The sequence below is a fragment of the Acomys minous genome (assembly GCF_964271855.1).
Source record: "Acomys minous genome assembly, chromosome: 13".
Lineage (NCBI taxonomy): Eukaryota > Metazoa > Chordata > Mammalia > Rodentia > Muridae > Acomys > Acomys minous.
In genome coordinates this window covers 94,234,413-94,258,720 of record NC_140495.1, presented here as the reverse complement: position 1 = coordinate 94,258,720, position 24,308 = coordinate 94,234,413, and the positions used below count along the sequence as shown (strand labels likewise).

The 24,308-nt window shown below is 42.9% G+C and overlaps 1 protein-coding gene and 1 long non-coding RNA gene across 2 annotated transcripts in view; one reads left to right on the top strand and one right to left on the bottom strand.

Annotated features, from left to right (window-relative positions):
* REEP3 (receptor accessory protein 3) overlaps positions 1 to 20,697 on the top strand; it is a 79,210-nt gene extending 58,513 nt beyond the window's left edge. The window contains exons 5-8 of the mRNA XM_084753347.1: positions 451 to 564; positions 11,083 to 11,227; positions 17,558 to 17,703; positions 18,823 to 20,697. Coding sequence (XP_084609473.1) covers positions 451 to 564; positions 11,083 to 11,227; positions 17,558 to 17,703; positions 18,823 to 18,879 — 462 coding nt within the window. The 3' untranslated portion in view covers positions 18,880 to 20,697. The remainder of the gene's footprint in view (positions 1 to 450; positions 565 to 11,082; positions 11,228 to 17,557; positions 17,704 to 18,822) is intronic.
* Positions 20,698 to 21,488: 791 nt separating this feature from the next.
* On the bottom strand, positions 21,489 to 23,706 carry LOC311581244. Its single transcript, XR_014773706.1, has 2 exons — positions 21,952 to 23,706; positions 21,489 to 21,766 (listed from the first exon to the last, which is right to left on the bottom strand). It is a non-coding gene; the product is annotated as an uncharacterized lncRNA (long non-coding RNA).
* Between the last annotated feature and the right edge of the window lie 602 nt (positions 23,707 to 24,308).

The window sequence follows — 24,308 nt, the reverse complement described above, 5'->3', positions numbered from 1 at the left end:
ACTTCACAGGGCTAATTTGTGTAATTCACAAGATAATTCTTTTTTTTTTTTCATAGCTGGTGGGGGTAGGGGTGCACCCAGGGTTTCGAGACGGGGTTTCTCTGTTTAGCCTTGGCTATCCTGGACTTGCTATGTAGCCCAGGCTTGTCTCAAACTCATAGCAATCCCCCTGCCTCTGCCTCCCGAGTGCTGAGATTATAGGTGTGTGCCACCACACCTGGTGACAAGAGGATTCTTAACATTATTCTAAATAAAACTAGCAGCCGGGCGTGGTGGCTCTGGCCTTTAATCCAGCTAAACAGTTTACTCACATAGCCCAGGCTGCCTTTGAGTTTACAGTGTAACTGAAGATAACCTTGAACTCCTGCTCTCAGTGCTCCCTAACTCGGCGCCTGGGATGGCAGTGGTGTGCTGCCACACCTGATTTTACTGTTAACTTTTTGCCCCCAGGAAATTGATGATTACATTGTTCAAGCAAAGGAAAGAGGCTATGAGACAATGGTGAACTTTGGACGCCAGGGTTTGAATTTAGCAGCTGCAGCCGCAGTCACAGCAGCAGTGAAGGTGAGTTTTCCTTTATCCTTTCTAGCTAGCATCTTCCTGTCAGCAAATTATAGAAAGGAAGCTAGTTTTATCTTAGATCATTATAAAACTGACAGAATTTTGTTTCGTATTTACTCTAACACTGGAATAAACAGTAGATAGTTTTTAATGATATTTTAACACTCCATTTTCTATGCTACTTGAGAGTCCAGTGCTCTTTAATTGATTATGAAATTAGAGGTAGCTAATAAAATATACCTGCAAATGTCAATTGGGGGTACAGATTTCCCCCTTTTAACCTTGAAATAATTTTGATAAGTCATTTTTAAGTAGAGATGACCATTCTTTTCTCTGTGTCTTTGGTGTGTTTCCCTTCTCTGGCTCTCTTTCTCTCTTGGTGACACTGCCATGCTAGGATTTCTGGCTTACTTCTGCACCTCTACTTCAACCAACTTGAGGTAACTGATTTCTCTAAATAAAGCATGTACAAAGCCTGTTCTTAGAACCTGGAATCTTACTTAACGCGTCACTAATGCCGTAGCTGTTCTCTCCAGCCGAGTTACTGATTGAACACCTTCTCTGGAGACAGTTGTTTTGGCTTTCCGGCTTCTTTGCATGAAGTAATTGGAGTGGCTTATTTTCAACAGCACAGCATAGCTGATTTTAGTGTACGGTATATGGGAAGAAGAATTTAAAAAGTGCTGTCTGTGACCTTTGAAGTCACCATGAGCAGTTGGCTAATTTGTGTGTATCTTGGTTGCTCTGTGTATAAAAAGAGGGTACGAGAGTGACATGTCTCTGAGCATACGTGACGGCACAGCTCTTGCTCATAGTGGGAACCAGGGAACCTTAATGTCATGTGAAGGGTTTACTAATATGAAGTAGAATGGGGTAATTACTATTCTGCTTTCCAGTCAAGCTCTTTCGTGTGTGTGTGTGTGTGTGTGTGTGTGTGTGTGTGTGTGTGTGTGTAGGGGTGTGCATGTGAGTGCAGGTGCCCATAAAGACCAGAAGCATAGTGTCCCCTGGGGCTAGAGTTACAAGACAGTTGTGAGCCTCCTAATGTGGAAGCTAGCAACTGAACCTGGGTCGTCTACAAGAGCAGCTGCAAGTGCTCTTAACCTGCTGAGCCATCCACACAGCTCAAGCCAGGCTCTTTTTAATTCAGCTGTGCTATGGAAAGGTATAGTTTAGCTGAGCAGGGATTTTTTTACAGAATTGCAGTGGTGAAAGAGTGTTGTTAGCTGAAGGCACTTGCGGTGTGCAGAGACCTGTGGCTCACCAGTCAAAGTTAACATAATCAAAAAGTGATGGGTTCAGATGCTGTTCCCAGCAGTGTTGAGTGAGAGCTAAGTGGAAAGGCAGGATGTATGTAGATAACAATATATTGATAGTGGGGTTTTTTTTGTTTTTGTTGTTGTTGTTGTTGTTGTTGTTGTTTTGGTTTTTCAAAACAGAGTTTGTCTGTGTAGCCTTGGCTGTCCTGGACCAGGTTGACCTCCAACTCACAGTGGTCTACCTGCCTCTGCCTCCTCAGTGCTGGGATATTGAAAGTGTGCGCCACCATGCCCAATCTGATAGTGGTTATTGATTACTACAGTGCTTACTACTATATAGTTTTCCTCTTACTGGGCTTGTAAAGGGTTTTTCTCTCATTAAAATAGATTACTAAATGCTTAAACGGCAACATTTTGAGCTAATTGGAGTTTGTTTTCTTGTTTCTTGCTTAATGAAAATGCATGCTGATTACACAACCACCAAAAAGACCACCCAGGAAATCATCCTTCCCCAGTAGACCTTGTGAAGGGAGAGGGGACTAAGGCGAGCATCAAAGAAAAGGAAGCCATGCAGTAGTTGAGGACAATGAGCCTCCAGATCAAAGGGCCCATATAGCACCCAGCACCACAGGGGAAAGAATGACCGCCTGCCAGCAGGGCCATCGAGTTACTCCCGTCCCACCCCTCCCCCAAGACCCCTCCCCCACCATCACCTTCCACCCCACCCCGACCCACCGCCAAACGCCAACAAGGACAGAATTCTTAAAGATTTCAGATAATAAAGGCACATCCCGTTCAAATGATGTAGCATCAGGAGAGCAGTACATTTTTATTAGTGAGAGTGGAAGCATCAAAGTAGTGTGACATCACCCATGATGCCTTCCGTAACCCGGGCCAAATTTCTGTAGTAGTCAAGCCTGTCTATCAAGTGTGAACTTAAAAGAATTGAAAAAGAATACTTTTTTTTTTTAAATCCTACATATGCAAACTCAGAAAATGTACCAACTGCACATCCTTTGGAGGGGCAGGTGTGTTCTGTCAAAGCTAAAGAGGAAAAAAAAAAAAGAAAGAAAGAAAGGAAAACCAGTGGGATCCAGGAAATAGATTATCCAGCACAGAAGGGAGACAGAATTCCCCAGAAGGACACTGTGCGTCAAGTCCGAGTGTAGACAGCCGGAAATGGATTCTGTGGGTCAAAAGTGCCAAGACATGCGTATGAAAGAAGTACAGAATTAAAGCATAGGGGATAAAACAGAACATGCTTGTCAGTGTGCCCAGGTGGTACTTATCCTAGCCATGTGTATGGTGTGACCTATCAAAGAGCTCACTGGATGTGGACAGTGTGTACCTGTGCAGCCATGCATCGGCCCTGAGCACTGTGAGAATGCACCGGTGACCATGCACAAAGTAGGACAGCTAAACAAATGAAAACCAAAAAGGCAATTATTAACTCTGGGGTGGGGTGGGGGGGACGACAAAGCATACTAGAAGCAAAGTACAATAATGAAACCTGGCCCAGCCCGCCAGGAAGAACACAGACAAAGAGTTTAACAACTGTGATCTTGCTGTGCTGAAATGTGTGAGGAGGAGAGAGAAAGGGGTAGAAGAGAGAGCGTAAAGTCTCACTCATACAACACAAGTCAGGGGGTTTGGAGTGAGTGCATTTTCAGGGATATGATGATAAGTGGCTTGCTGTTCCCATTTAAGCTTAGCATTGTTTGTCATTGCAGGCCAAATGATTATATTTATCTACACCTCAAAGACATTTCTAAACTTGTCTTTTTTTAAAGTTTCAACCTGTACAAAACTGTAAGTTCAATTTCAACTTTAAATATGCTTTGAAAACACATGAGGAGGTTACTTTATTAAATATAAAAAGAAATCCCGAGCTGGGCTGTGGTGAAGCACACTTTTAATCCCAGCACTTGGGAGGCAGAAGCAGGCAGATCACTGTGAGTTCAAAGCCAGCCTGGTCTACAAAGTGAGTCCAAGACAGCCAAGGCTACACAGAGAGACCCTGTCTCGAAAACAAACAAACAAACAAAAGAAATCCCAGTGGTTCTCAGTTTGACACTTAGAAATAGTTTCTAATATGTATGCTTGCTTGTGTGTATATGTGTGTGTGTGCACTGTGTGTATGCCTGCTTGTGTGTGTGTGTGCATCATGTGTATGCTTCCTGCCCAAGAGGCCAAAATCAGATGTTGGATTCCCCTAGAACAAGCATTAGAGATTGTTGTGAGCTACCATGTGGGCTCTGGGAACTGAACCCATGACTTTAAGAACTACAAATGTTGGAGCCATCTCTCCAACTCCTATATTAAAACTACTGTATGAGGTATTTGCTATATCGTGATGCATACTTACTAATCCTATTATTGTTTCATGGGAAGCCAGCAACCCTCATTTTATGTAATTTTATCCTTACTCTCTTTATTATTTTATCTCATATTTTGCTGTCATCAGTTTTTACCATCCTCCCATTCTGTATATTGCGCATTTAACATCTCTCTATTTAATGCCAATGCAGCAGGGAGTAGGATAGTGTGGTTCTGTGCCTTCACCGGCTACTTGCTACCTGGCTGTAGCCTGTGTCTGTATTGCTAACTGAAAATGTTATCCTGTCTGTTGGCTGCTAAGACCCTCTCTTATTAAATAATACCTCACAGAAAGACTTCTATAAAAATGCCACTAAAAGGGCTGGAGAGGTGGCTCAGTGGTTAACAGCACTGAGCGCTCTTCCAAAGGCCCTAAGTTCAATTCCCAGCAACCACATGGTGGCTCACAACCATCTACACTTGGATCTGATGCTCTTTCCTGGCATGTAGGTGTACATGCAGTAGAGCACTCATATACATAAAATAAATAAAATCTTTTCGGTTTTTAGAGACAGGGTTTCTACCTGTGTAGCCTTGGCTATCCTGGACTCACTTTGTAGACCAGGCTGGCCTCAAACTCACAGCAATCTGCCTGCCTCTGCCTCCCGAGTGCAGGGATTAATAAAATCTTTTAAAAAGAAAAAAAAATGCCACAAAAGATAATCCTGGTCAGATAAGGTGACACTGTCACACACCTTTAATCCCAGCACTCATATATATATATAATTTTTTAAAAACGAAACACTTACTGAAGCAGACATTTCATACTCAAGTAAATTGGAACCAAACTGAGAAATAGGTCAAGAATAAGGAGAAACTGAAAGACAAACGATGGCAAATTTGTGCATTTTTTAAAATAACATGTAGTATGTTAGAAACATCTTTCAAGCTTAAAAATCCTTGCACTCTTTGTACAGTATTTAGCGAGCAATAATTTCCTGCCCACGATCCCCAGGTTGAATCACCTGAGTATGTCAAAGAGGAAACCAGGCATCTAATCAGGACATTTATTACACCGTAAAGCAATTTTCTGAAAAATGTTACTCAGTTCTATGGCCTCATTACCAGGCATCTGTTCACAAGGTCGATGTACAAGTTTATTTTGGCTGAGCAAAGCACAAATACATGAAGGGCCTTCAAGGATTCTGCTGAGGATGCTCAGCATCCCTGCTTGCACGTGGGAGATGCAGGTGGCATTGATGGAGCTGAACGCCGTCCCCGTGATGAAGGGCAGGTGAAGAGCAGAGCGGTTGGCCCCTGTGGCCAGCTCAGGATTCACTCTGACAACCTCTTCTCATCATATCTCTCTAATAGACCCCATTTTTTTAAAAAGAAAGAAAGAAAGAAAGAAATTAGAGCTCTGTGTGTAAAATTGCTGGAATCGAATTGACTTTTTAAAAAATACCATTATTGGCTTCATATTCCTGACCTCTTGCTATCTGTTTTAATGACTTCCTGTTTGTGAAAGGATTTTGAGATTATTCAACTATGGAATCTCCTCCCCTTTTCTTAGGGGAAAAGAAAATTTAGCCTGTTTCCCTAAGGTCCACAGAGCAGATGAGTGTAATGCCACTGAATTCTAGGACACTCGATTGTTCTGGTTTTTTTGTTTTGTTTTGTTTTGTTTTTTCTTTTTAAGTTTGGATTCTGCCACTTTATTTACCATAAGATTGTAGGCAAATCATCTACAATGGGTTGACATCCAATATCTAAAGCTTGCTACATCCTCAGAATGCTAGCTGTGCCCCCACCAGCACCACCACAAGACATTTTAGGTCATCACAAATGACAAGGAGCCACCTCCTGAGCAGAGGCCAGGCATGCAGATTACTGTCCTACAGGACAGAAACCCTGCAGAGCCTTTCCAGCTCAGAAGAGCAGTGGCAATCAGGTTGAGAGCCCGTGTTTCAGAAGTGTAATGACTCCAGAAAAAAAAATAGATGAAAGCACACACGCATATAAGAATTTTGTCTCTATATTGTAACTATTCCTCAATAAATATATTTACTCACATCCTCAGAACACGTAAGATACACCATTCACCTAATGCAGCTACACCTAGGTCCATCCTGGACGTCATCGGTTTAACTACAGAGCGGAGATTTCCCTGATACTGAGAACTGAACTTAGCAGCCATTAAATGTGACACACATCACAGAAAACGAGAAGTAGAGCTGAACAGCCATAATAATTGAATGGAATCGTAAGAATTACAGCGGAAAAGCATAGCTGATCGAGCATGAGAGAATGGATTCTAACTCCCTATATGGCTGACCTAGAACTCGTGACACTCCACTTCCGCTTACTGAGTGCTGGGAAGACAGGTGTGAGCTTCCATGCCCTTCTAAGGTGCCAAAGGATGCAGTTACCTCCATGGTGGTCACGCCTTCTTCCCGATCTTCTGGCGAGCTGACGCCATACTAACTCCACCCAGAGTAGCTTCAGCTTTTTTATCCTTTTAACCTTGTACAAGCCAAATAGAAGAAAATGGATACAGTATTTAATTTAAGCAAAGCAGAAATACCTTTTAGCGATAAATGATTAGGATGTCTTAATTTCCCCTTAAAACAGAGACACTGGTCTAGAGAGATGGCTTGGCAGTTAAGAGCACATACTGCTGTTCTTGCAGAGGTCCAGAGTTGGGTTATCAGCACCACACTGGATGGCTCACACGGACCTTCACGGTCTGGCTTTCTGTAGGCACCAACACTCACACGCACACGCCAACCCCACCACACACTCCGGCACCTACCTGCACAATTTTAAATGAAAAAAATTTTAAAGACAGCAAGGAATGTATTTTCTTTTCTTTTCTTCTTTTATCTTTCTTTCATTTTTGAGGCACAGTCACACTATGTAACTCTGGCTGGCCTACCTGTGTCTCTCCAGGGCTGGGATTATGAACGCTGTCACTCACAGTGACTTATTTTTCTGTTGATTATAGGAGTGAGCCATTAGATACAAAAACCATAGTGACAAGTGGAGCAGACGTTGTCATTGTGTAGCATATTGCCATAATCGAACCTTCACTAAAGCGTGAGAAGGCTAGATAAGGACAAAGGTGTATGCTCTTTAAAGCTTTATTAAATAAACTGATTAACTAATGATGTTAAAGAAATAGTTGGAAGGAAAGAAAATCAGTCACACATCCCATCTGCCTGGACATTATACTGTCTTCTGTTTTGCATATTTTCCCACGCACTGCAGGCTTGCAAGCGCTTTGCGGGTTTGATTAGGATTCTGGGGCAGGGGAGGTATTTCCATTTCACATCGCATGGCAAGCATAATTCCTGTGCTAATGGGCCTTTGTGCTGAAGGTATGAAACTAGAGGGAACAAGTTGGCCTGTGGGTGTGATTATTTTCTAATTACACCTCTCCTTTGAAGCAGTTACATTGGATAATTACAATGAATTGATTTTTTTTTCCTTAGCTTCACAGTGCTACACTTATTCTCTGTTCTCATTTACATGTGTTTTAGTCTCATTTAAAAAAAAAAACAAAAAACAAGCTGGGGTGTGGTGGTGCATGCCTTTAATCCCCAGCACGAGAGGCAGAGGCATATGGATCACTGTAAGTTCGAGGCCAGCCTGGTCTACAAAGCAAGTCTAGGACAGCTAAGGTTACACAGAGAAACCCTGTCTTGAAAAACAAACAAGCAAAAACAAAAAACTATACACTGGAAAATACAATTTTCTTTTCTTTTTCTCTACTGACCTCTTTCTTTCCAAAGACTAGTCCCAGGTATCTCACACTGGCCTCGAAATCACTTTGTAGCTGACGATGACTTTAAACTTCTGAACCTCTGGCCTCATGTCCTGCTTGCTGGGATAGCAGGTGTGCCCCACCAGGTCCTGTTTAACCAGTGCTGGGAATAGAGCCCAGGGCTTTCGCATGCTCAAGCTAAGCTAGCCGTCTACCAACCGCGCTGCACCGTTAGCACTTTTAAAAAGAAAAAAGAAAAAAAGTAATTCTTAGAACCTGTACTCCAGGCAGATAGAAGGTGTTAATCAGCTTCCCGAAAAGAGGTTTTAGTCCTTTGCTGGTGGACACTCTTACATGAACCTGTGTCGGATCAACATATAGTAATAGAACAATCTGTTCACCTCGTGACTCCGGGAAGGTTGTGTCCCCAAGATTACCTTTAAGGGCACATCAAATGGGCTTCTTTCTTTGGACACCGCCTCTTGAAGGCCTGCCAATAGCTCTACAGGCTGGGTCCATAGACCTTGGAAGGAACATTTAAGACCCAAGTCATAATGTGGACTTATGCATACCATTTGTGTATGGGTATGGGATGGATAAAAGCCAAGAATTATTGAGAGGATTCACAGAAAGCGAAAGGCAAAGTAAAGGAAATGGCAGTGCACCGGCACTTCCTTGCCCTGTGTCTCTGAAGTGTCTCGCCCCCCATCTTTATTGTAAGTAGATGCTATCTGGTCAAGAGAAAAAAAAACAGGCTGTGCCAAATTCGTCAAGAATCTTTTTAAATTTGTTGTTGGGTATGTGCGTGTGTCGGAGGACAGCTTTGTGGGATGGATTCTCTCCTTCCAGCCTTACAAGGGTCCTGGGGATCAAACTCAAGTTGCCAGGCTTTCTTGGAATGAACCTTTGCCTGCTGACCAGTCTCGTCAGCCCCAATATAATCATGTACTTACTTATTTAAGATAGGATCTTATCGTGTAGTTCCTGGCTGGCCTAGAACTCTCTGTGTAGACCAGCCTGACCTCAAACAGAGATACACCTGCCTCTGCTGGGATTAAAGGCATATGACATCATACCTGGCTCCCAAAATAATTTTTTTTTTTCAAGATAGGGTTTCTCTGTGTAGCCTTGGCTGTCCTGGACTCACTTGATAGACCAGGCTGGCCTGGAACTCAAAATGATGCGCCTGCCTCTGTGTCCCTAGTCCTAGGATTAAAGGCATGCGCCACCAAAAAATAATTTTTTAAATGTGTGAAATCCACTTATTTTATTGGAGAAATGGACTTTTTTTATTATTTTATGTAAAATAAAATATGTATTTTTGTATTTTGTTTTTTATTTTATGTAAAAGTGGTTTTCCTTTATGAATATGTTCATGGTCCACATACATGCTTGGTTGGTACTCAAGGAGGTTGGGAGAGGGTGTCAGATTCCCTGGAATTGGATTTACAGATAATCTGTGGAGAAATGGACTTTTTTTTATTATTTTATGTAAAATAAAATATGTATTTGTGTATTTTGTTTTTATTTTATGTAAAAGTGGTTTTTCTTTATGAATATTTTTATGTTCCACATACATGCTTGGTTGGTACCCAAGGAGGTTGGGAGAGGGTGTCAGATTCCCTGGAATTGGATTTACAGATAATCTGTGGTGTGGGTGCTTGGACTTGAACCTGGGTCCTCTGCCAGAGCACAGAGTGCTCTTAGCCACTGAGCTTTCTTTCCAGCTGCAACTTCAAACATTCTTATCACAGTTCAAAACATATGGTAGAAATACAAAACTAACCTGGGGAGTGGAAAAAGCCTGTGGCGTGGCATAGTACATTATCAGTAACCCTGAGTACTGAATTACAACTTGCGAATCGAAGAGCTGTTTCTTCAGGGTGAAATCCCAGTGAGAAGAAACACCCAGATGCTTGTAACACCTTTAACTTTGCAGTTTAGAGATGAACCATTACGGATGGGTTTCCATGGCAATGTTATAAGTATAGAGGCAATCATAAATTCACACGTGTGAGAAGAAATAATCAGAGCAAAAGCCTTGAGACAAGTATTCTTAGTCTGGCTATAAATACAGCAATGAATCATCCGTATGCTATGCAAAGTTAAAGTGGGTAGATTTAGATTTTTTTTTTTTAAGCTTCATAGTTCAGGGAGGTATATCTTTAAAATTCAGATAAATGTCCCCATGAAAGCTGTGTGATGGCAGTGCCCTCTGCGCTGGCCGTGCTGTTTTTACTGCAGTCACAGGCACACGTTGACATCTCAGATGCAGGTAGTGCGAGTAAGAAACTGCCTTTTCATTTTAATGAATTTACATTTAAATATTTGCTTGTGTCTGTCATATTGTTAAGACAAAAATAGGAGCTGGAGAGCTGGCTCAGTGCTTAAGAGCAGTTACTGCTCTTGCAGAGGACCTGGTTCCCTTTCCAGACACCCCCCCATGGTGGCTCGCTGCCTGGACCTCCAGTTCCAAGGCATCAGATAGCTTCTTCCGGCTTCTGTGGACAGTGTGCCTACATAGTGCACAGACATACATGGAGGCACCTACTCATACACAGAAACTAAAGGCAAAATGAAATACACCATGGTGAAAGATGTCTTGCTAGCTTGGTCATCATTTGAAGATTGTTGCATCTCCAAAATGCTTTGGCTCCTAACCTTTCCCACCTGATCCTAGTCAGAGCTGTTACCAGCCCTGACCTAGCCTTCTTTTAAAGCAGTATATTTCCTTGAAGAGGCTTTTCTCCATCATAAATGTTAAGCCCCAACAGGCTAGTTTTACTAACCCAGAATACTGAACCACAACTCAGGATTATGAATGCTGCTTTCTCTGAAGTTAATCTCATTATACTCAAAATAAATAAATAAATAAAATAAAGTCTTAAGGTTTTATCATAATGCTAAAATGCTTGGGATAAAATGTATGGATGTCATGACATACTTTGAAATGCATGAAAAGTAGAACGGATTAGTGTTTATACCGATAGTAGTTGTGTCATAAAGCAAATATAAACAGTGTGCAGTGTTTACGGCAGAAGATGTGCAGAAATGCTATTTATACAACAAAATGTCACCGTGTTTCATAATACAGTGTTTTAACATGCTGTGAGGTAAATGTAAGCATATTAATTATTTGAAAGTCTATTTTTCCTCCGGTCTCATCACTTCTCCATTAAACAGAGCCAGGGAGCAATAACAGAGCGTTTGCGAAGCTTCAGCATGCACGATCTGACAGCCATCCAGGGTGACGAGCCGGTGGGACAAAGACCCTACCAGACTTTGCCAGAAACAAAGAGGAAAAGCAAACAGGCCAGTGAGTCAGCAGGTATGCTCATCCGCCGTCATACACGAGGGCTCTTCCGAAATGGGCCAGGGGTCAGGGTAGGTACTGAGTACCTCATGCTGGTGGAGACCACTTAGTTTGCACTGCTGTCGGGTTGTTTTTTGTTGTTGTTTTTTGTTTTGTTTTGTTTTAGTTTTTCGAGACAAGGTCTCTCTGTGTAGCCTTGGCTGTCCTGGACTCACTTTGTAGACCAGGGTGGCCTCGAACTCACAGCAATCCCGCCTGCCTCTGCCTCCCGAGTGCTGGGATTAAAGGCGTGCGCCACCACCGCCCGGCTTACTGCTGCCGTTTTTTGTTGAGACAGTCTCACGTAGCCTACACCAACCTCAAATTTGCTCTATAGGTGAGGCTGTCAACTTCTTAATCTTGCTGCCTCCGCCTCCCCAGTGCTGGGACTACAGGTATAAGCAACCACGACTAACGCAATTTACTTATTTTAAGTGTGTGTTTCTGGGTTTCTAGTTTGTATGTTGCCTGTGTGTTTTCCAGACACAGGGTATCATAGCCCAGGCTGGCCAAGGACGACCGTGAACTTGCTGGTCCCCTTGCTTCTTCCTCCCAAGTGTGAAGCTCAGGTGTACAGCAGCGCACCTGGCATAATGCAAGGCCAGGAACGGCATCCAGAGCTCTGTGCATGCTAGGCAGGCACGCTACCCTCTGAACTATATTCCCCAGCCCACACGTATATTTTTCAGCCTTAGTGTGTCCCTGTAGCCCCTCCTTTCCGGTTTTCTCTAAGTCAGACTACCACTTGCCTTTTACTGCCTATAGAAGTCACGCAGCTCTGGGCAGAGCGGTAGCCGCTCATGCTTGTGTGAGGTTTGCAGAGGTGTGGATCTGACCCCCAGCTCACCCCAGCTGTGGTTCTGACTGGTCACGAGCACTCTCTGTCGAGATCTCGGACTGAGATCTAAAGAGTTTCGCAGTTAAGGATGCTGTGAGTTCTGTGAGCAAGTAAGGATATTGACTCACAGCTGAGAAGCCTTAGGCAGATGACAGACGATGACTCAAACCCAGAAGGACATCGGTCCAGCAGGAAAGAGGTTGAGACCCACACACTCTTAATTCGAGAGCTGACTTGTAGAACATTCTGCAGAAAGGACGGGTGTGTCACAGTTGCCGTGTTCTGTCCCTTGGTGTAGTCCTGGAGGCATGTACATAAACAGGCAGAGTCCCTTCATTATTGTGCCATGTCTGCAGCAGTCTCCATCCATGTCCAGGCTGAAAACTAAGGTGCTGAGGACAGTCTGAAGTGTTCACCGTCCTTTCAGGAACTAAGTTCTCTTTAGATGCGAGACTGAAAGCCATCACTTATAACTCACACTAAAAAATAAATGGTCCCTCCTTTTTTTTTTTTTTTTAAGACCAAGTTTTATAATGTAGTTCAGACTGGCCTTGAGCTCTTGGCAATCCTCCTGTTTCAGCTTCCCAAATGTTAAGTTCCACAGCTAGCAATAACTCCTTTTCAACAAGTGAAGGTTGGGGCTAGAGAGAGACAGCTCATTGGTTAAGAGTACATGCTACTCTTGAAGAGAACCCACGTTCGGTTCCCAGCCTTTCTTCACAGTTGCCTTAACTCCAACTCCAGGGGGATCCAACACCTCTGGCCTCCGTGGGCACCTGAACTCTATGCACATACCCACACACAGATACACATACATACATGTAATTAAAAATAGTAAAATTCAACCTTCTGCTTTCTCCCAAGAATGAATAGTGCTTAAAATAGTGGCCACTGGCTGAAAGGTTATACTTAAACTAACCATTGGTAAAAATAATGCTTTAAGATGAAGACCTCTGGGGCTAGAGAGATGGCTCAGAGGTTAAGAGCACTGACTGCGCCTCAAGAGGTCCTAAGTTCAATTCCCATCAACCACATGGTGGCTCACAACCATCTATAATGTGATCTGATGCCCTCTTCTGGCATGTGGGCAGAGCAATGTGTACATAATAACAAATAAATCTTTAAGAAAAAAAAGAAAAAAAGATGAAGACCTCTGGCTCAGTTATAGAGTGTTCTGGCCCAGCGTACAGAAAGCCTGGGGTTCGATCCCAGCACTGCATCCCCAGCTTGGTGGTACACACCTATATGAGAACACTTAAAAGGTGGAAACAAGAAAAATTAGAAGTTCTTGGTCATCCTCAGCTACATAGCAGTTTGATGCCAGCCTGGGCTTCATAAGAAGCTCTGTCAAAACAGGAAAAAAGTATTACCATCCAGGGAGGAAACACATCCTGAAGAGTTCTTGTTATCTGGGCAAAGTGGTGCCCACCTTTATTCCCAGGACTTGGGAGGTAGAGGCAGGTGGATCTGAGTTTAAGGCCAGCTTGGTCTACATAGAGAGTTCCAGAACAGCCAGAGCTACATAGAGAGACCTTGTCAAAAAAGAGGAGGAGGAAGAAAGGTAGAAGGAAAACAAAAAAACAAGAAAGTGCCCCCCTTATAAATTGCAGAGGAGGAGTTAATATTTTCAACAGAATCTATTTGGGCAAGAAATGCATGGAAAAGGTTTATGGCTCCAACGAATTTCCAAATTAAAATAATATTAATAATAATTTTTGCCCTCCAAAATTTTTTCTTAATTAGCAGTGTTAATTGTTGCAGTGTAACAAAATACCCCCAACCAGTTGCATAAAACAATCACTGACCCTTCCCTTCGCTCATAATGTGGGGTAACTGGGCTGAGCAAAGTTATTCTGTTCAGGGTCCCATGCAGCTGTGCTCACACAGCAGCTGGGGCTGGATCCACACACCCAAACTAGAGCTCGCACATGTCAGGAGCTTGGAAAACCCAAGCAGCAGGTGTCTGAAGCAAGCAGGCCTCTCACACAAGTCTGTGTGTCCTCTTTGTATGGCTCTCAGTCTCTGAGGGGAGCTCTGAGTCACCTGGCAGCTGCGGTTCCCACAGCCTGCATCCCGCAAGATGCTGGCAGAAAGCCCACCCTGTGCCTTCTTTGCATTATTGGTGGTGATTTGTTGAGGCAGCTACAAAAGCCTGGGAAGTCAGAGGGGAGGGAGAGTCACAGGCCAGCCTGTTGGACTTTGTATGAGTTTAAAATGAACTAGTCATTTGGGGTGACAGTCTGCCAGACGAGCATTCAGAGCTCCGTATGTACAGTGTGGTCCCTCTCGTCCCTGATAACAAAAAGCCAAGTACCTGCAAGAACCATTAAACAAAATGGCAGTTTATTAGCCACGAGGACAAATAATGTCAGCTTCTGAGAGGGGGAAATCAGACAGTAGAGCAGTGTCTGTTTTGATGCTGTGTTGTAGAAGCAGTCATTGGTAAGTATTAAGATATGTGAGATTATTAGATATCTATGCGTACTAGAAAGCCCAAGGGGATTCTAAAATGTTAACGCTGTCTAGTTCTTCTTGTTGTTTGGTTGGGGTGGGGGTGGGGGAGTGTTGTTTGTTTAGCTTTAATCCATCCCTCAAAATCAGAAGTAACACCATAATCTTATTTCTCGAAAAATTAAATAATAAGATGGAAAACTCTAGAAATGGCGACCTCTCATATTTTTTTTGATCTATTTTTTTTTCATCATACAAGAATAATGTTTTAAACAAATGTTTGGCAGTTAAAAAAGAAAAAAATACAATTACACAAAGGCCCGCTTTCTGTGACACACAGTGCTCTAGGGACTGTCATCGAGGCTCAGCTGGGTGAGCAGAGCAGCTTGCCACTGAGTATGGTGACTCACTCACGTTTCCAGGGCTCACGTGGTGGAAGGAAAGAAGGACCCCCTACAGTCACACACCCGTGCGTGCGTGCGTGGCCGTGCACAGGCAATGAATACATGGGGCTTATTATGTTAGAAGACTAGAGAGATGGGTTCATGGTTAAGAGCAAACACTGGTCTTGCTGAGTTCCCATCACCCACGTGGCTCAGTTTGTGGCCCCTGTAACTCCTGCTCCAGGGGATCTGGTACTGTCCTATGGCTTCTGTCATGCACGTACCCACACAGAGACACACATATACAAAATGTAAATTAAAATAGTCTTTAAAAAATAAAACAAACCCCTTCAGTACATACCCTGACACCTCTTTAGAGAGAGAGAGAGAGAACATGGTTTTCCTTTTACCCTAAACATCTCCCTGGCTTCCTAGAACTTCCTCCCATCAGCCTCTGCTGCCCTCCATCTTCACACTTGCATGGGATGAGCTGCTTTTGACTGCTATGGGAAAACAAAGGATCCCAGCCAAAATAATGCCTGATCCTGCTTCCAAATCCTTCCTGATTTCTAGCCTAGATGTTTGGCAACCTCAAATTTTATTTGCCTAATATATAATTAAGGTCATTTGAGTCATTATGAGAGTAAAAAAGCATATTAGCAACTGTTCACATTTTTCATTATAAGTCTCAGATTTACTGTGACCTGGGAAAGCTGACTAATTGACTTTTATCCCATGTCATTTTCCTGACGGGAAAATCCATACCTGCTTCCTCCTAGGCCCTTATCGTGTGTCCCTTATCTTTATGAAAGAGGGATTTACAAACCTCTTGAGACACTGTTTTCACTGCCTCAGACCTGGCCCTGGTCTGGCTTTCTTCAGGAGTCTTGGGCTTCATTCCCCATGCTAGCCTGATGATCCCCCCTAGGGCTTGTCAAAGATGCTCATCTCAGCCCCGCCCCAGGCCTGCTGAATCACAAGCTTCTCGGGTGGAGCCCAGCAATATGTGCTGACAAATTAACCGATAAGGCAAGCTGGTTTCTGAGGACCTTCCCTTCACGGATGGGGTGCTCTTGGTCCTGACTCCAAGCCTGGAATACTCCTAGCCTGCTGACAGTAGCCATCTCTCCTGGATGTTTGCACGGCGGTCAGAAATAAGTGCTTATAGGTCCCCGTAACAGCCTGTTAGCTGGTCCTTTAGTGCTGGATGTCTCCTCTAAGATCTGTGCTATGGCCTGCAGTTTTCCCCACCTTTCCAACTATAGCCTTTTGCATCTTTCTTGGGTTCCCAGTCATTGCTGCTGTTGACCAAGAATGTGACCAGTGGAGGAGGGACTTTGGCCTTAATTAAAGACAAAGGCACAAATGACACAGCAGTTGGATTGTTTACAACTCTGCGTGTTCGGTGTATTAACCATGTTGTTTGGGAATTCTTAGGAGATTCAGTGGATTTTTTTTTTTTTTTTTTTTTTTTTGGTGTTGATTGGTTTTGTTCTTGGTGATTGTTGTTTGGGTTTGGCGTTTTTGTTTTGTTTTTAATATAGGACTTTACTGTGTAGCCCTGCCTGTCCTAGAACTCACTATGTAAACCAGGCTGGCCTCAGAGATCCACCTGCCTCTTGTCTCCCCAGTGCTGGGACCGAAAAGTGTACACCACCATCGCATTCATGTGCCTGTCATCTTGGCAGCTCCGTTTTTGTTGTTTTGACACAGGGTCTTACATTGCAGCCCAGGCTGGCCTTCAACACACGTCGCTCCTCCTCCTCTGCTTAGCTGCAGGTGTGCACCATGCCTGACTGTGTGCTGTGTGTTCCTCCATCACTATCCACCATATTCCTTTGAGGCAGGGCCTCCCCCTCAACCTGGAGCTCAGGTATTTTTGCTAGCTTGACACCTGAAAGCCCCCCAGAGACCCTCTTGTCTCTTTGTCTCTTTCTATGCATGCCTCCAACACGTTACACATAGCAGTGGAGTTTCGGGGACCCAGAGGACCACGTCCAGACTTCTACTTCGATGCCAGGACCTGAACTCAGCTCCTTAGGCTTGTACAACTGCTCCTGTCCACTCTCATCCCCAGCCCTCTGCCTGATCTTTCTTTTTTTTTTTTTAATTTATTTATTAGTTATACAGTGTTCTGCCCACACGTGTGCCTGCCCACCACAAGAAGGCACCAGATCTCATTACAGATGGTTGTGAGCCACCATGTGGTTGCTGGGAATTGAACTCAGGACCGTTGGAATAGCAGGCGGTGCTCTTAACCTCTGAGCCATCTCTCCAGCCCCCTGGCTTATCTTTTAAGTAAAAGTCTTCACAGTGAAGTTAATGGGCTGCAGGATGCGGTGCCGTTTATTGTGAATTCCAGCCCAGCCTGGGCTTCAAAACGAGACTCATCTCAAAAAACGAATTAAACAAATGAGTAAAGCGGCTCAGGGGGATGTCCATGGAGGAAATGAGTCTTCCGATCCTTATCAAGAACAGCACACAAAGCAAAAGTTCACAGGAAGGGCCAGGAATGCTTTCCAGATGAGCAGGCAGGCGGAGAGGCCACAGGTAGGACCCCTTCTGCCAGATAGATGAAGAGGTAGCCTCACCGATGCCCTCTCACTAAAACACTGGTCCTGACCATTTGTTCAGCCTATGGAATCCCATTGAAAGACGGAGGTGAGCAAACAGATGAAGAGGCAGAGGGGCCATTCTCAGATGACGAGATGGTGACTCACAAGGGGCTGCGGCGGTCCCAGAGCATGAAGTCTGTCAAGACCATCAAAGGCCGCAAAGAGGTCAGTGTGCGTCGGGTAATTGTTTTCCTAACGATCTGTGGGAGGGATTTCCTCCTGCTTTGTCATTATAGATATTAAATGACCAGTGAATGAAGGATTCGAATGAGAGGGCAGCATCGTAGTTAAAATTCTTTATTAAAAGCAGATGTGTTAGGAGTCTCTGGGGACATTTTTTTTTTTCTTCCCTGGAAATTTTAAAGTAGGAAAGTCCTTACCGTGTGCGCTACGGAGAAAGTGGCATTCCTGCGCATCAAACCCCACAGTTACTGTGAACATCTGTTGCTGCCCTACGCGTAAGCAAGGAAAGTCGCTGTCAGAACTAACTACGTAGTTTGGCTTCCAACATGCCCCACATGCTGATTAAATGGAAGCCGTTTACCTGTAATCACACACTGTCATGGGGCTAAGAAAACGACGGAGGGGCAGGGCTTACTCACAGGCACTGTACTCTGCAAAACCTAAGTAATAAACCGTCTGTGGTTGGTAATACTGTGTGCTGCCCACTCCCGTCAAGTCGCCAGCTACATTTCTGTGGGTGTTCTTAGTAAGGTTGTTGCTTGTGAGGGAGGTACTTTTATGATCGACTGACTGATTGATTTGGGTGCTGTACTAGCCATTGAACTGAGGACCCCATGCAGGTTATGTAAGCTCTCTACTTCTGAGCTATGTTCCCAGCACTTTCTTCTGAGACAGGATCTCGATCAATACGTTGCCCACACCGGCCCTGAGCTCATTCTGTGGCCCAGTGGATCTTCAACTCAGCATCCCCCTGCCTGGGCCTTCTAAGGCACTGGCAGGGAAGTTGATTCCTTTTGTCAAATGAGTAAAAGAATTACTATGACGATGAACTATTAAAACCTACCTAAAACCGAGTGTGGTGGCGCACGCCTTTAATCCCAGCACTTGGGAGGCAGAGGCAGGCGGACAGCCAAGGCTACACAGAGAAATCCTGTCTCAAAAAAAACAACAAAAAAAAGTACCTAATTTTAATCAGTCAGCTTGGTTTTGTTTTATTTTAGTTTTAGTTAGTATACAAGGTAACAAATCTTTGTATGGCGTTTTCATCCATAGTTGTTTCGGGTTCCCTATTGTTAATACTAACACTTTTTCTTTCTTCAGGTGCGGTATGGTTCGCTAAAATATAAAGTGAAGAAGAGACCACAGGTGTATTTTTAGTGTTCGCACGTCGCCTATCCCGAGACAGTCACAAAAAGTCAACTTCATTTTCTAACCCCATGTATTCAGGATTTATACTTTATATCAGATTGTGGTAGTGACAGGCTTGACTTAATGACTTTAAATAGCTTGTGTTTCTTTAACAGTTACTTTTAGATACTAACTAGTTATGTAAGGTTTAGTAATGTACATGTATATGACAAAAGTCACAGAGAATCATCGTTACCTGATGTCATCAATAACGTAGGGTGCCTGGGATCTAAGGATAAGACAGATCCAGGGTATACTTGAAATGTCTCTGCTTCAGGATGCACCTGCCACCGTTCTGGCATTGCCTCGTGTTCACGTCCGTCTGTGCCGCATCTATCACTTGAGAGTAGTGACATCCGCCGAGCAGCCAGTGTCATTACTGTAGGATGGTGATGTGTCCTTAATGTAAGCCTTAGAAGCTTTCCACCATGAGCTGGAAGTTTCTGAAACAGATTATTTGAAAACCAGGTGTCCACATGGCACTTTCCTGGCTAGTTTTGCACACTTGAAAATTGTTTACCGATTTTACAACTGTACATTTTCTTTAAATTTTATCGATGCTGCCTTTTTTTGTTGTCAGCCATATTCTGACATGTCAAAATTATGCCTTGAAACGCATCATCTCCTTTTCCTATGGGTTTGTTAAATTTATTTGACTAATAGTTAAAACGCATAGCTAACTGTTAAATTTTTACTTTTTTGTTTTGTTTCCTTTAGTTTTGTCTTTTGACATAGTATCTCTTGTAGCCCAGGTGTGTCCTTGAACTCTTGATCCTCTTCCGGCTTCCACCTCACAGTTGCTGGGATAACAGGTGTATATTCTCACACCTGGCTAATTTTAACTCTCTTTTTATTATATTCTTGACATCTGAGAAGTTATTTTAAACATTAATCCAAATTCCATAGTTGAATTTGATATGTTTTATTAGCAGCAATTACGTTATTTAGGTTTTAAAAAATAGCTGTGATGGAAGAGTCACAATGAGTGTCTTCTGATTCATGGAACTGCCCTGTCCCCACACTCTGGTCTCAAGGGTGGCAGAAGCAGATGCCGGCTAACAGTGACTAAGGTCATTTGGCTCTTTGTCTGGCCGAGCTTTTACTCACTGAAAGTGCGTGTCAAGGTAAAACACATGTATCGCTGATGCCACATAACACAGGCTACCCAAAAAAGTCCACCTTTGTAAGACATTTCGAGGGGCTCAACTCGAAGGCTGTGCATTGTGCACCCTAAATCAGTGTATTTGGGATGATTAATCAGAATTTTAATATCAATTAAAAATTGCTATTATTGGGGTGTCTGGGTATCATTCATCATTCATGCATGACCTCTTGATACTATAATATTTTCTTAACTGACTCACGTTAATATTTAACACCAAGTAAAAATTCAATTTTTTTTCCTCCCAAATTTAATCTTGTATCTCCATCTACTTTGCTTTGGCTAAAAAATAGCCTCTTTGTTTCTAGAAGGATTTTTTAATTTATACTAAACATCCCTAAAGTCACATAATAAATTATTGGAAAGAGTTACTGGTTTCGCCTGGGCCTGTCCTGTCCTGTCCAAATGCTGCATGCTTGGTTTTCCTGGCAGAGGCAGTGTTCCGTGATAAGGCGACTTGATGAGTAAAGTAAGTTACTTTGTCTCCGTGGAGACAGATTGGTACCATTTTATCTTTTTCAAGTCCGGTCTCAGCATTAAGCCTGCCCTTTGGAGCTATGATAGATAGATGCTGGCATACACAAGGCCTTGAGTTCAATACAATAACGACAACAACAACAACAACAGAAAGCCCAACAGTTGAAACAAACTTACCTATTTGTTAATGAACTTGTGCACTGTTTGTTTTCTCTTTTGATTTTTTTTGGGGGGGGGCGGGAGGTGAGGGGGGTCTGTTTTCTTTTGTGTCCCTGACTGTCCTGGAATTCTCTCTGTAGACCAGGCTGGTCTCAAACTCACAAAGATCCACCTGCCTCTGCCTCCCAGATGCTGGTATTAAAGGGATGCCTCCCCCTGTGTGCCCCCCCTACCCCCACCCCCTGCCATACCCAACTTGTTTTTGAGACAAAGTCTCCTTCTAGCCAGCCTGAAACACACTATGTAGCCCAGGCAGGCAAGCCTCAGATATACTCAAATATATGGACACTCTAAGTGCTTCGGCCTTCTAAGTGCTGAGATGTGGGTGTGTACCTCCACACCCTACTTCACAGGCTTTTTAAACCAGGAGAATTATTACTTTCTGGAATCAAAATACTCCTGCAAAGACACCACCTGACTCAGGACGAGTGCTAACTGCCCTGCTCGCCACTCTTCTCCCTCCCGGTCCCTGCTCGGACATGGCCCTGCTGTAGACAGGCTTATATGCACTTGATGCCGTCTGTCCTATTCTGATTTGGTTCTGTCCCCATAGCCCTTCTCTTTGAACTTTGCCTACTGACCTAAAGTACTTATTTGTTTTGTTTTGTTTCTCTTAAAGTGGAGCTGGTCGTGTTGTTTGTTTCTCTGCTTTTGAGTCTGATGGGTTGTTTTTTTTTTTTTTTAATAGTTTTGGTTTTGATTTTAGTTTTTCAAGATACAGTTTCCTATGTAGCCCTGGCCATTCTGGAACTCGCTATATAGACCCGGTTGGCTTCAAACTTACAGAATCTTCCTGCCTCTGCCTCCCAAGGGCTGAGGTTAAAGATGTGCACCACCACAGCCAGGTTAGTCTGCTGATTCTGTAAGAGATGTGAATTTATTCATAGACCACAGTGCCTTAACTTAACCCCACTGGCAACTTGGGCACCAGTATACAATGTACAAACCTATTTAGGGCACTGTTTCTCTGCATTTTGACATTTATCCAAAAATTATAGCCTGGGGCTGGAGAGATGGCTCAGTGGTTAAGGGCACTGACTGCTCTTCCAAAGGACCACGGTTCAATTCCCAGCACCCACATGGCAGCTCACAACTGTCTGTAACTCCAACATCTGACACCCTCACACCAATGCACATAAATTAAAATTAAATAAAATATTAAAAAAACAAACAAAAATTATAGCCTACTAGTACTTTATCTTACTAGCCAGTCATTCAATGTGAGCACTAATACTTAACTATTCCCCATGCGCAACTGTTGTTTTAAGTATATGAATCTATATAGTCTATATTATGTCTCTCTTTTCCTTTTTAAGAATGCACACTGTTCTTGCACAGGACCCAGTTCAGTTCTTAGCACCTAGGCCAGGTAGTTAGTTCACAGCTGCCTGCAGGGGATACGATGCCTTCTTCTGGTTTCCAAGAGCACCTGCATGCATGTGGACATAACCTTCTCATGGATACACGTACACCCATGATTTCACATTTTAAAAATCTGAGAAAAACCAAAAAGGAACCAGAAATAAACTGCTTGCTAGATACACCCCTCTCCCATCAGATCCCCTCCGCACGCATCACTGTGAGTGTTTTATATGGCTAGAAAAAAAGCATGAGATCCTACTACCATTGCTTGTGAGAAACACTTTACCACATGGATGGATAAGCACGCTATTCACGTGCTTTCAGGGATCTTATTTCATGTGTCACCACCAAAGACTTCGCAGTGTTAGAAAGCTTGTAAATACTCTAAAATCATGTCAGACATTGGTTAAGTGTGTCTTTCTTTTTTATACTTTTGGAGAAATGCCTGAACCTTTATGGTATTACTATAATATTGTCTTATTATATTAACTATAAATGGGTTTAGTTGTGGTTTTTTTTTAATTGAAATAGGCTAAATTTTCATTTAGTGTCTTTCATTGGAAAAACTACAAGATTTAAGTAGATCTAAATATAGAAATCTAAGCACAGATTACAAAGCTGCTTGCTCTGTCCTCTCCTTTTAAGGTTGATTTGTTTGCGAAACAGATAAACTTTGAGAAGGGTCATTGCTTTGTGGTTTGTAGTGTTTCTTAAGAAACATATCCTAAGATTAAAGTCTTCTTAAAAGAAAGTATCTTCTTCCCTAAGTACTTCTAAGATTAGTCCTTTAGGGGTAATTATGCAGATTAACTCTTTTAAAATATTGTATATTAACACTTTTTGAGCATTGACCTTGACTTACATTGTCTTCTAATATTTTTTAACTCCGTGTACTTTTAATACTTAAAGTGGAAATAATTTTATAAAATCTCTTTGTTAAAGCTGTCCTTGAGCCCCATATGTGGGTGACTCTGCAAGTGTGTTTTGGGAAATTTTTACAATAAAGTCAATTCATTATATTAGTGACAATTGGGTATTTTTTTTCTTTATGTGTCTGAATTCATTTGTTGAGCTTCATGAGTGTTGTTGTTGTTGTTGTTATTATTATTATTATTATCTGATCATATATGTGTATATGTGTGCATATACATATGTATATACATATATGTACGTACATGTGTGTGTGTGTGTCCTTCAGATTGCAGCTAGACAAATCATGTCTACTGTTACTTTTTGTAAAGCTTGACAGAGGCTAAGGAAGGAGTCCTGGCTTCTGGAGTCTGGATGCTAGCACAGAACTCCCTCACAATGAGTGACTGTCTGTGTCCAGCATAGAGTGCGTCAGAAAATTCAGATTTATGAATCCTGGAAGTGTTCTGGAGTTTGATCTGTCTGTGAGTCAGAGGTTTGTCAGCAACACGTTGAAACTTTAGAAATAAATCCTATTTTCAAAGCTCCCTTGTGTCAGACGATGATGTTGCATGCCTTTAATCCCAGCACTCAGGGAGGCAGAGGCAGGTGGATCTCTGTGAGTTTGAGGCCAGCCTGGTCTACAGAGTGAGTCCAGAATAGCCACGGCTACACAGAGATACTCTGTCTCGAAAAATGAAAAAAAAGAAAATGGAGTTACAAGTTAGAATTCTCAGCCTTCTTAGGAGGCATCTCCTTGCCATGACCTAACAGCTATAAATTTAGATAGAAATTCAAAAGAACACAGTGAACTTGGGAAGTACTTTTATGGTATTTGTCTTTTCCTTGGGGTTTTATTTTTCCTTGAAGTAGTAAACTGTTCTTGGATGTGTGGAAGAAAACACATTTAAAGCTGGATGTGCTGATCCCAGCACTAGGAAGCCGGAGGCAGGTAAATCACTGTGAGTTTGAGACCAGCCTGGTCTACAAAGCAAGTCCAGGACAGCCAAGGCTACCCAGAGAAACCCTGTCTCGAAAAATCAAAAAAGAAAAGAAAAACCAAAAAATGAAAACTAAAAAATGCCATTGGAGCTGGAGAGTTGACCCAGTGGGTAAGAGCAGTTAATGCTCTTGGAGAGGACCAGGGTTCAGTTCTTAAAACCCACTTTAGAGACATTTTGTTCCTAGAAAATATTCTGCTCTTTTACCTGCTGATCCAATATATGTTAGTCTTGAAGTCTCCTCTGACTAGCCTAGAGCAGGGAATGTT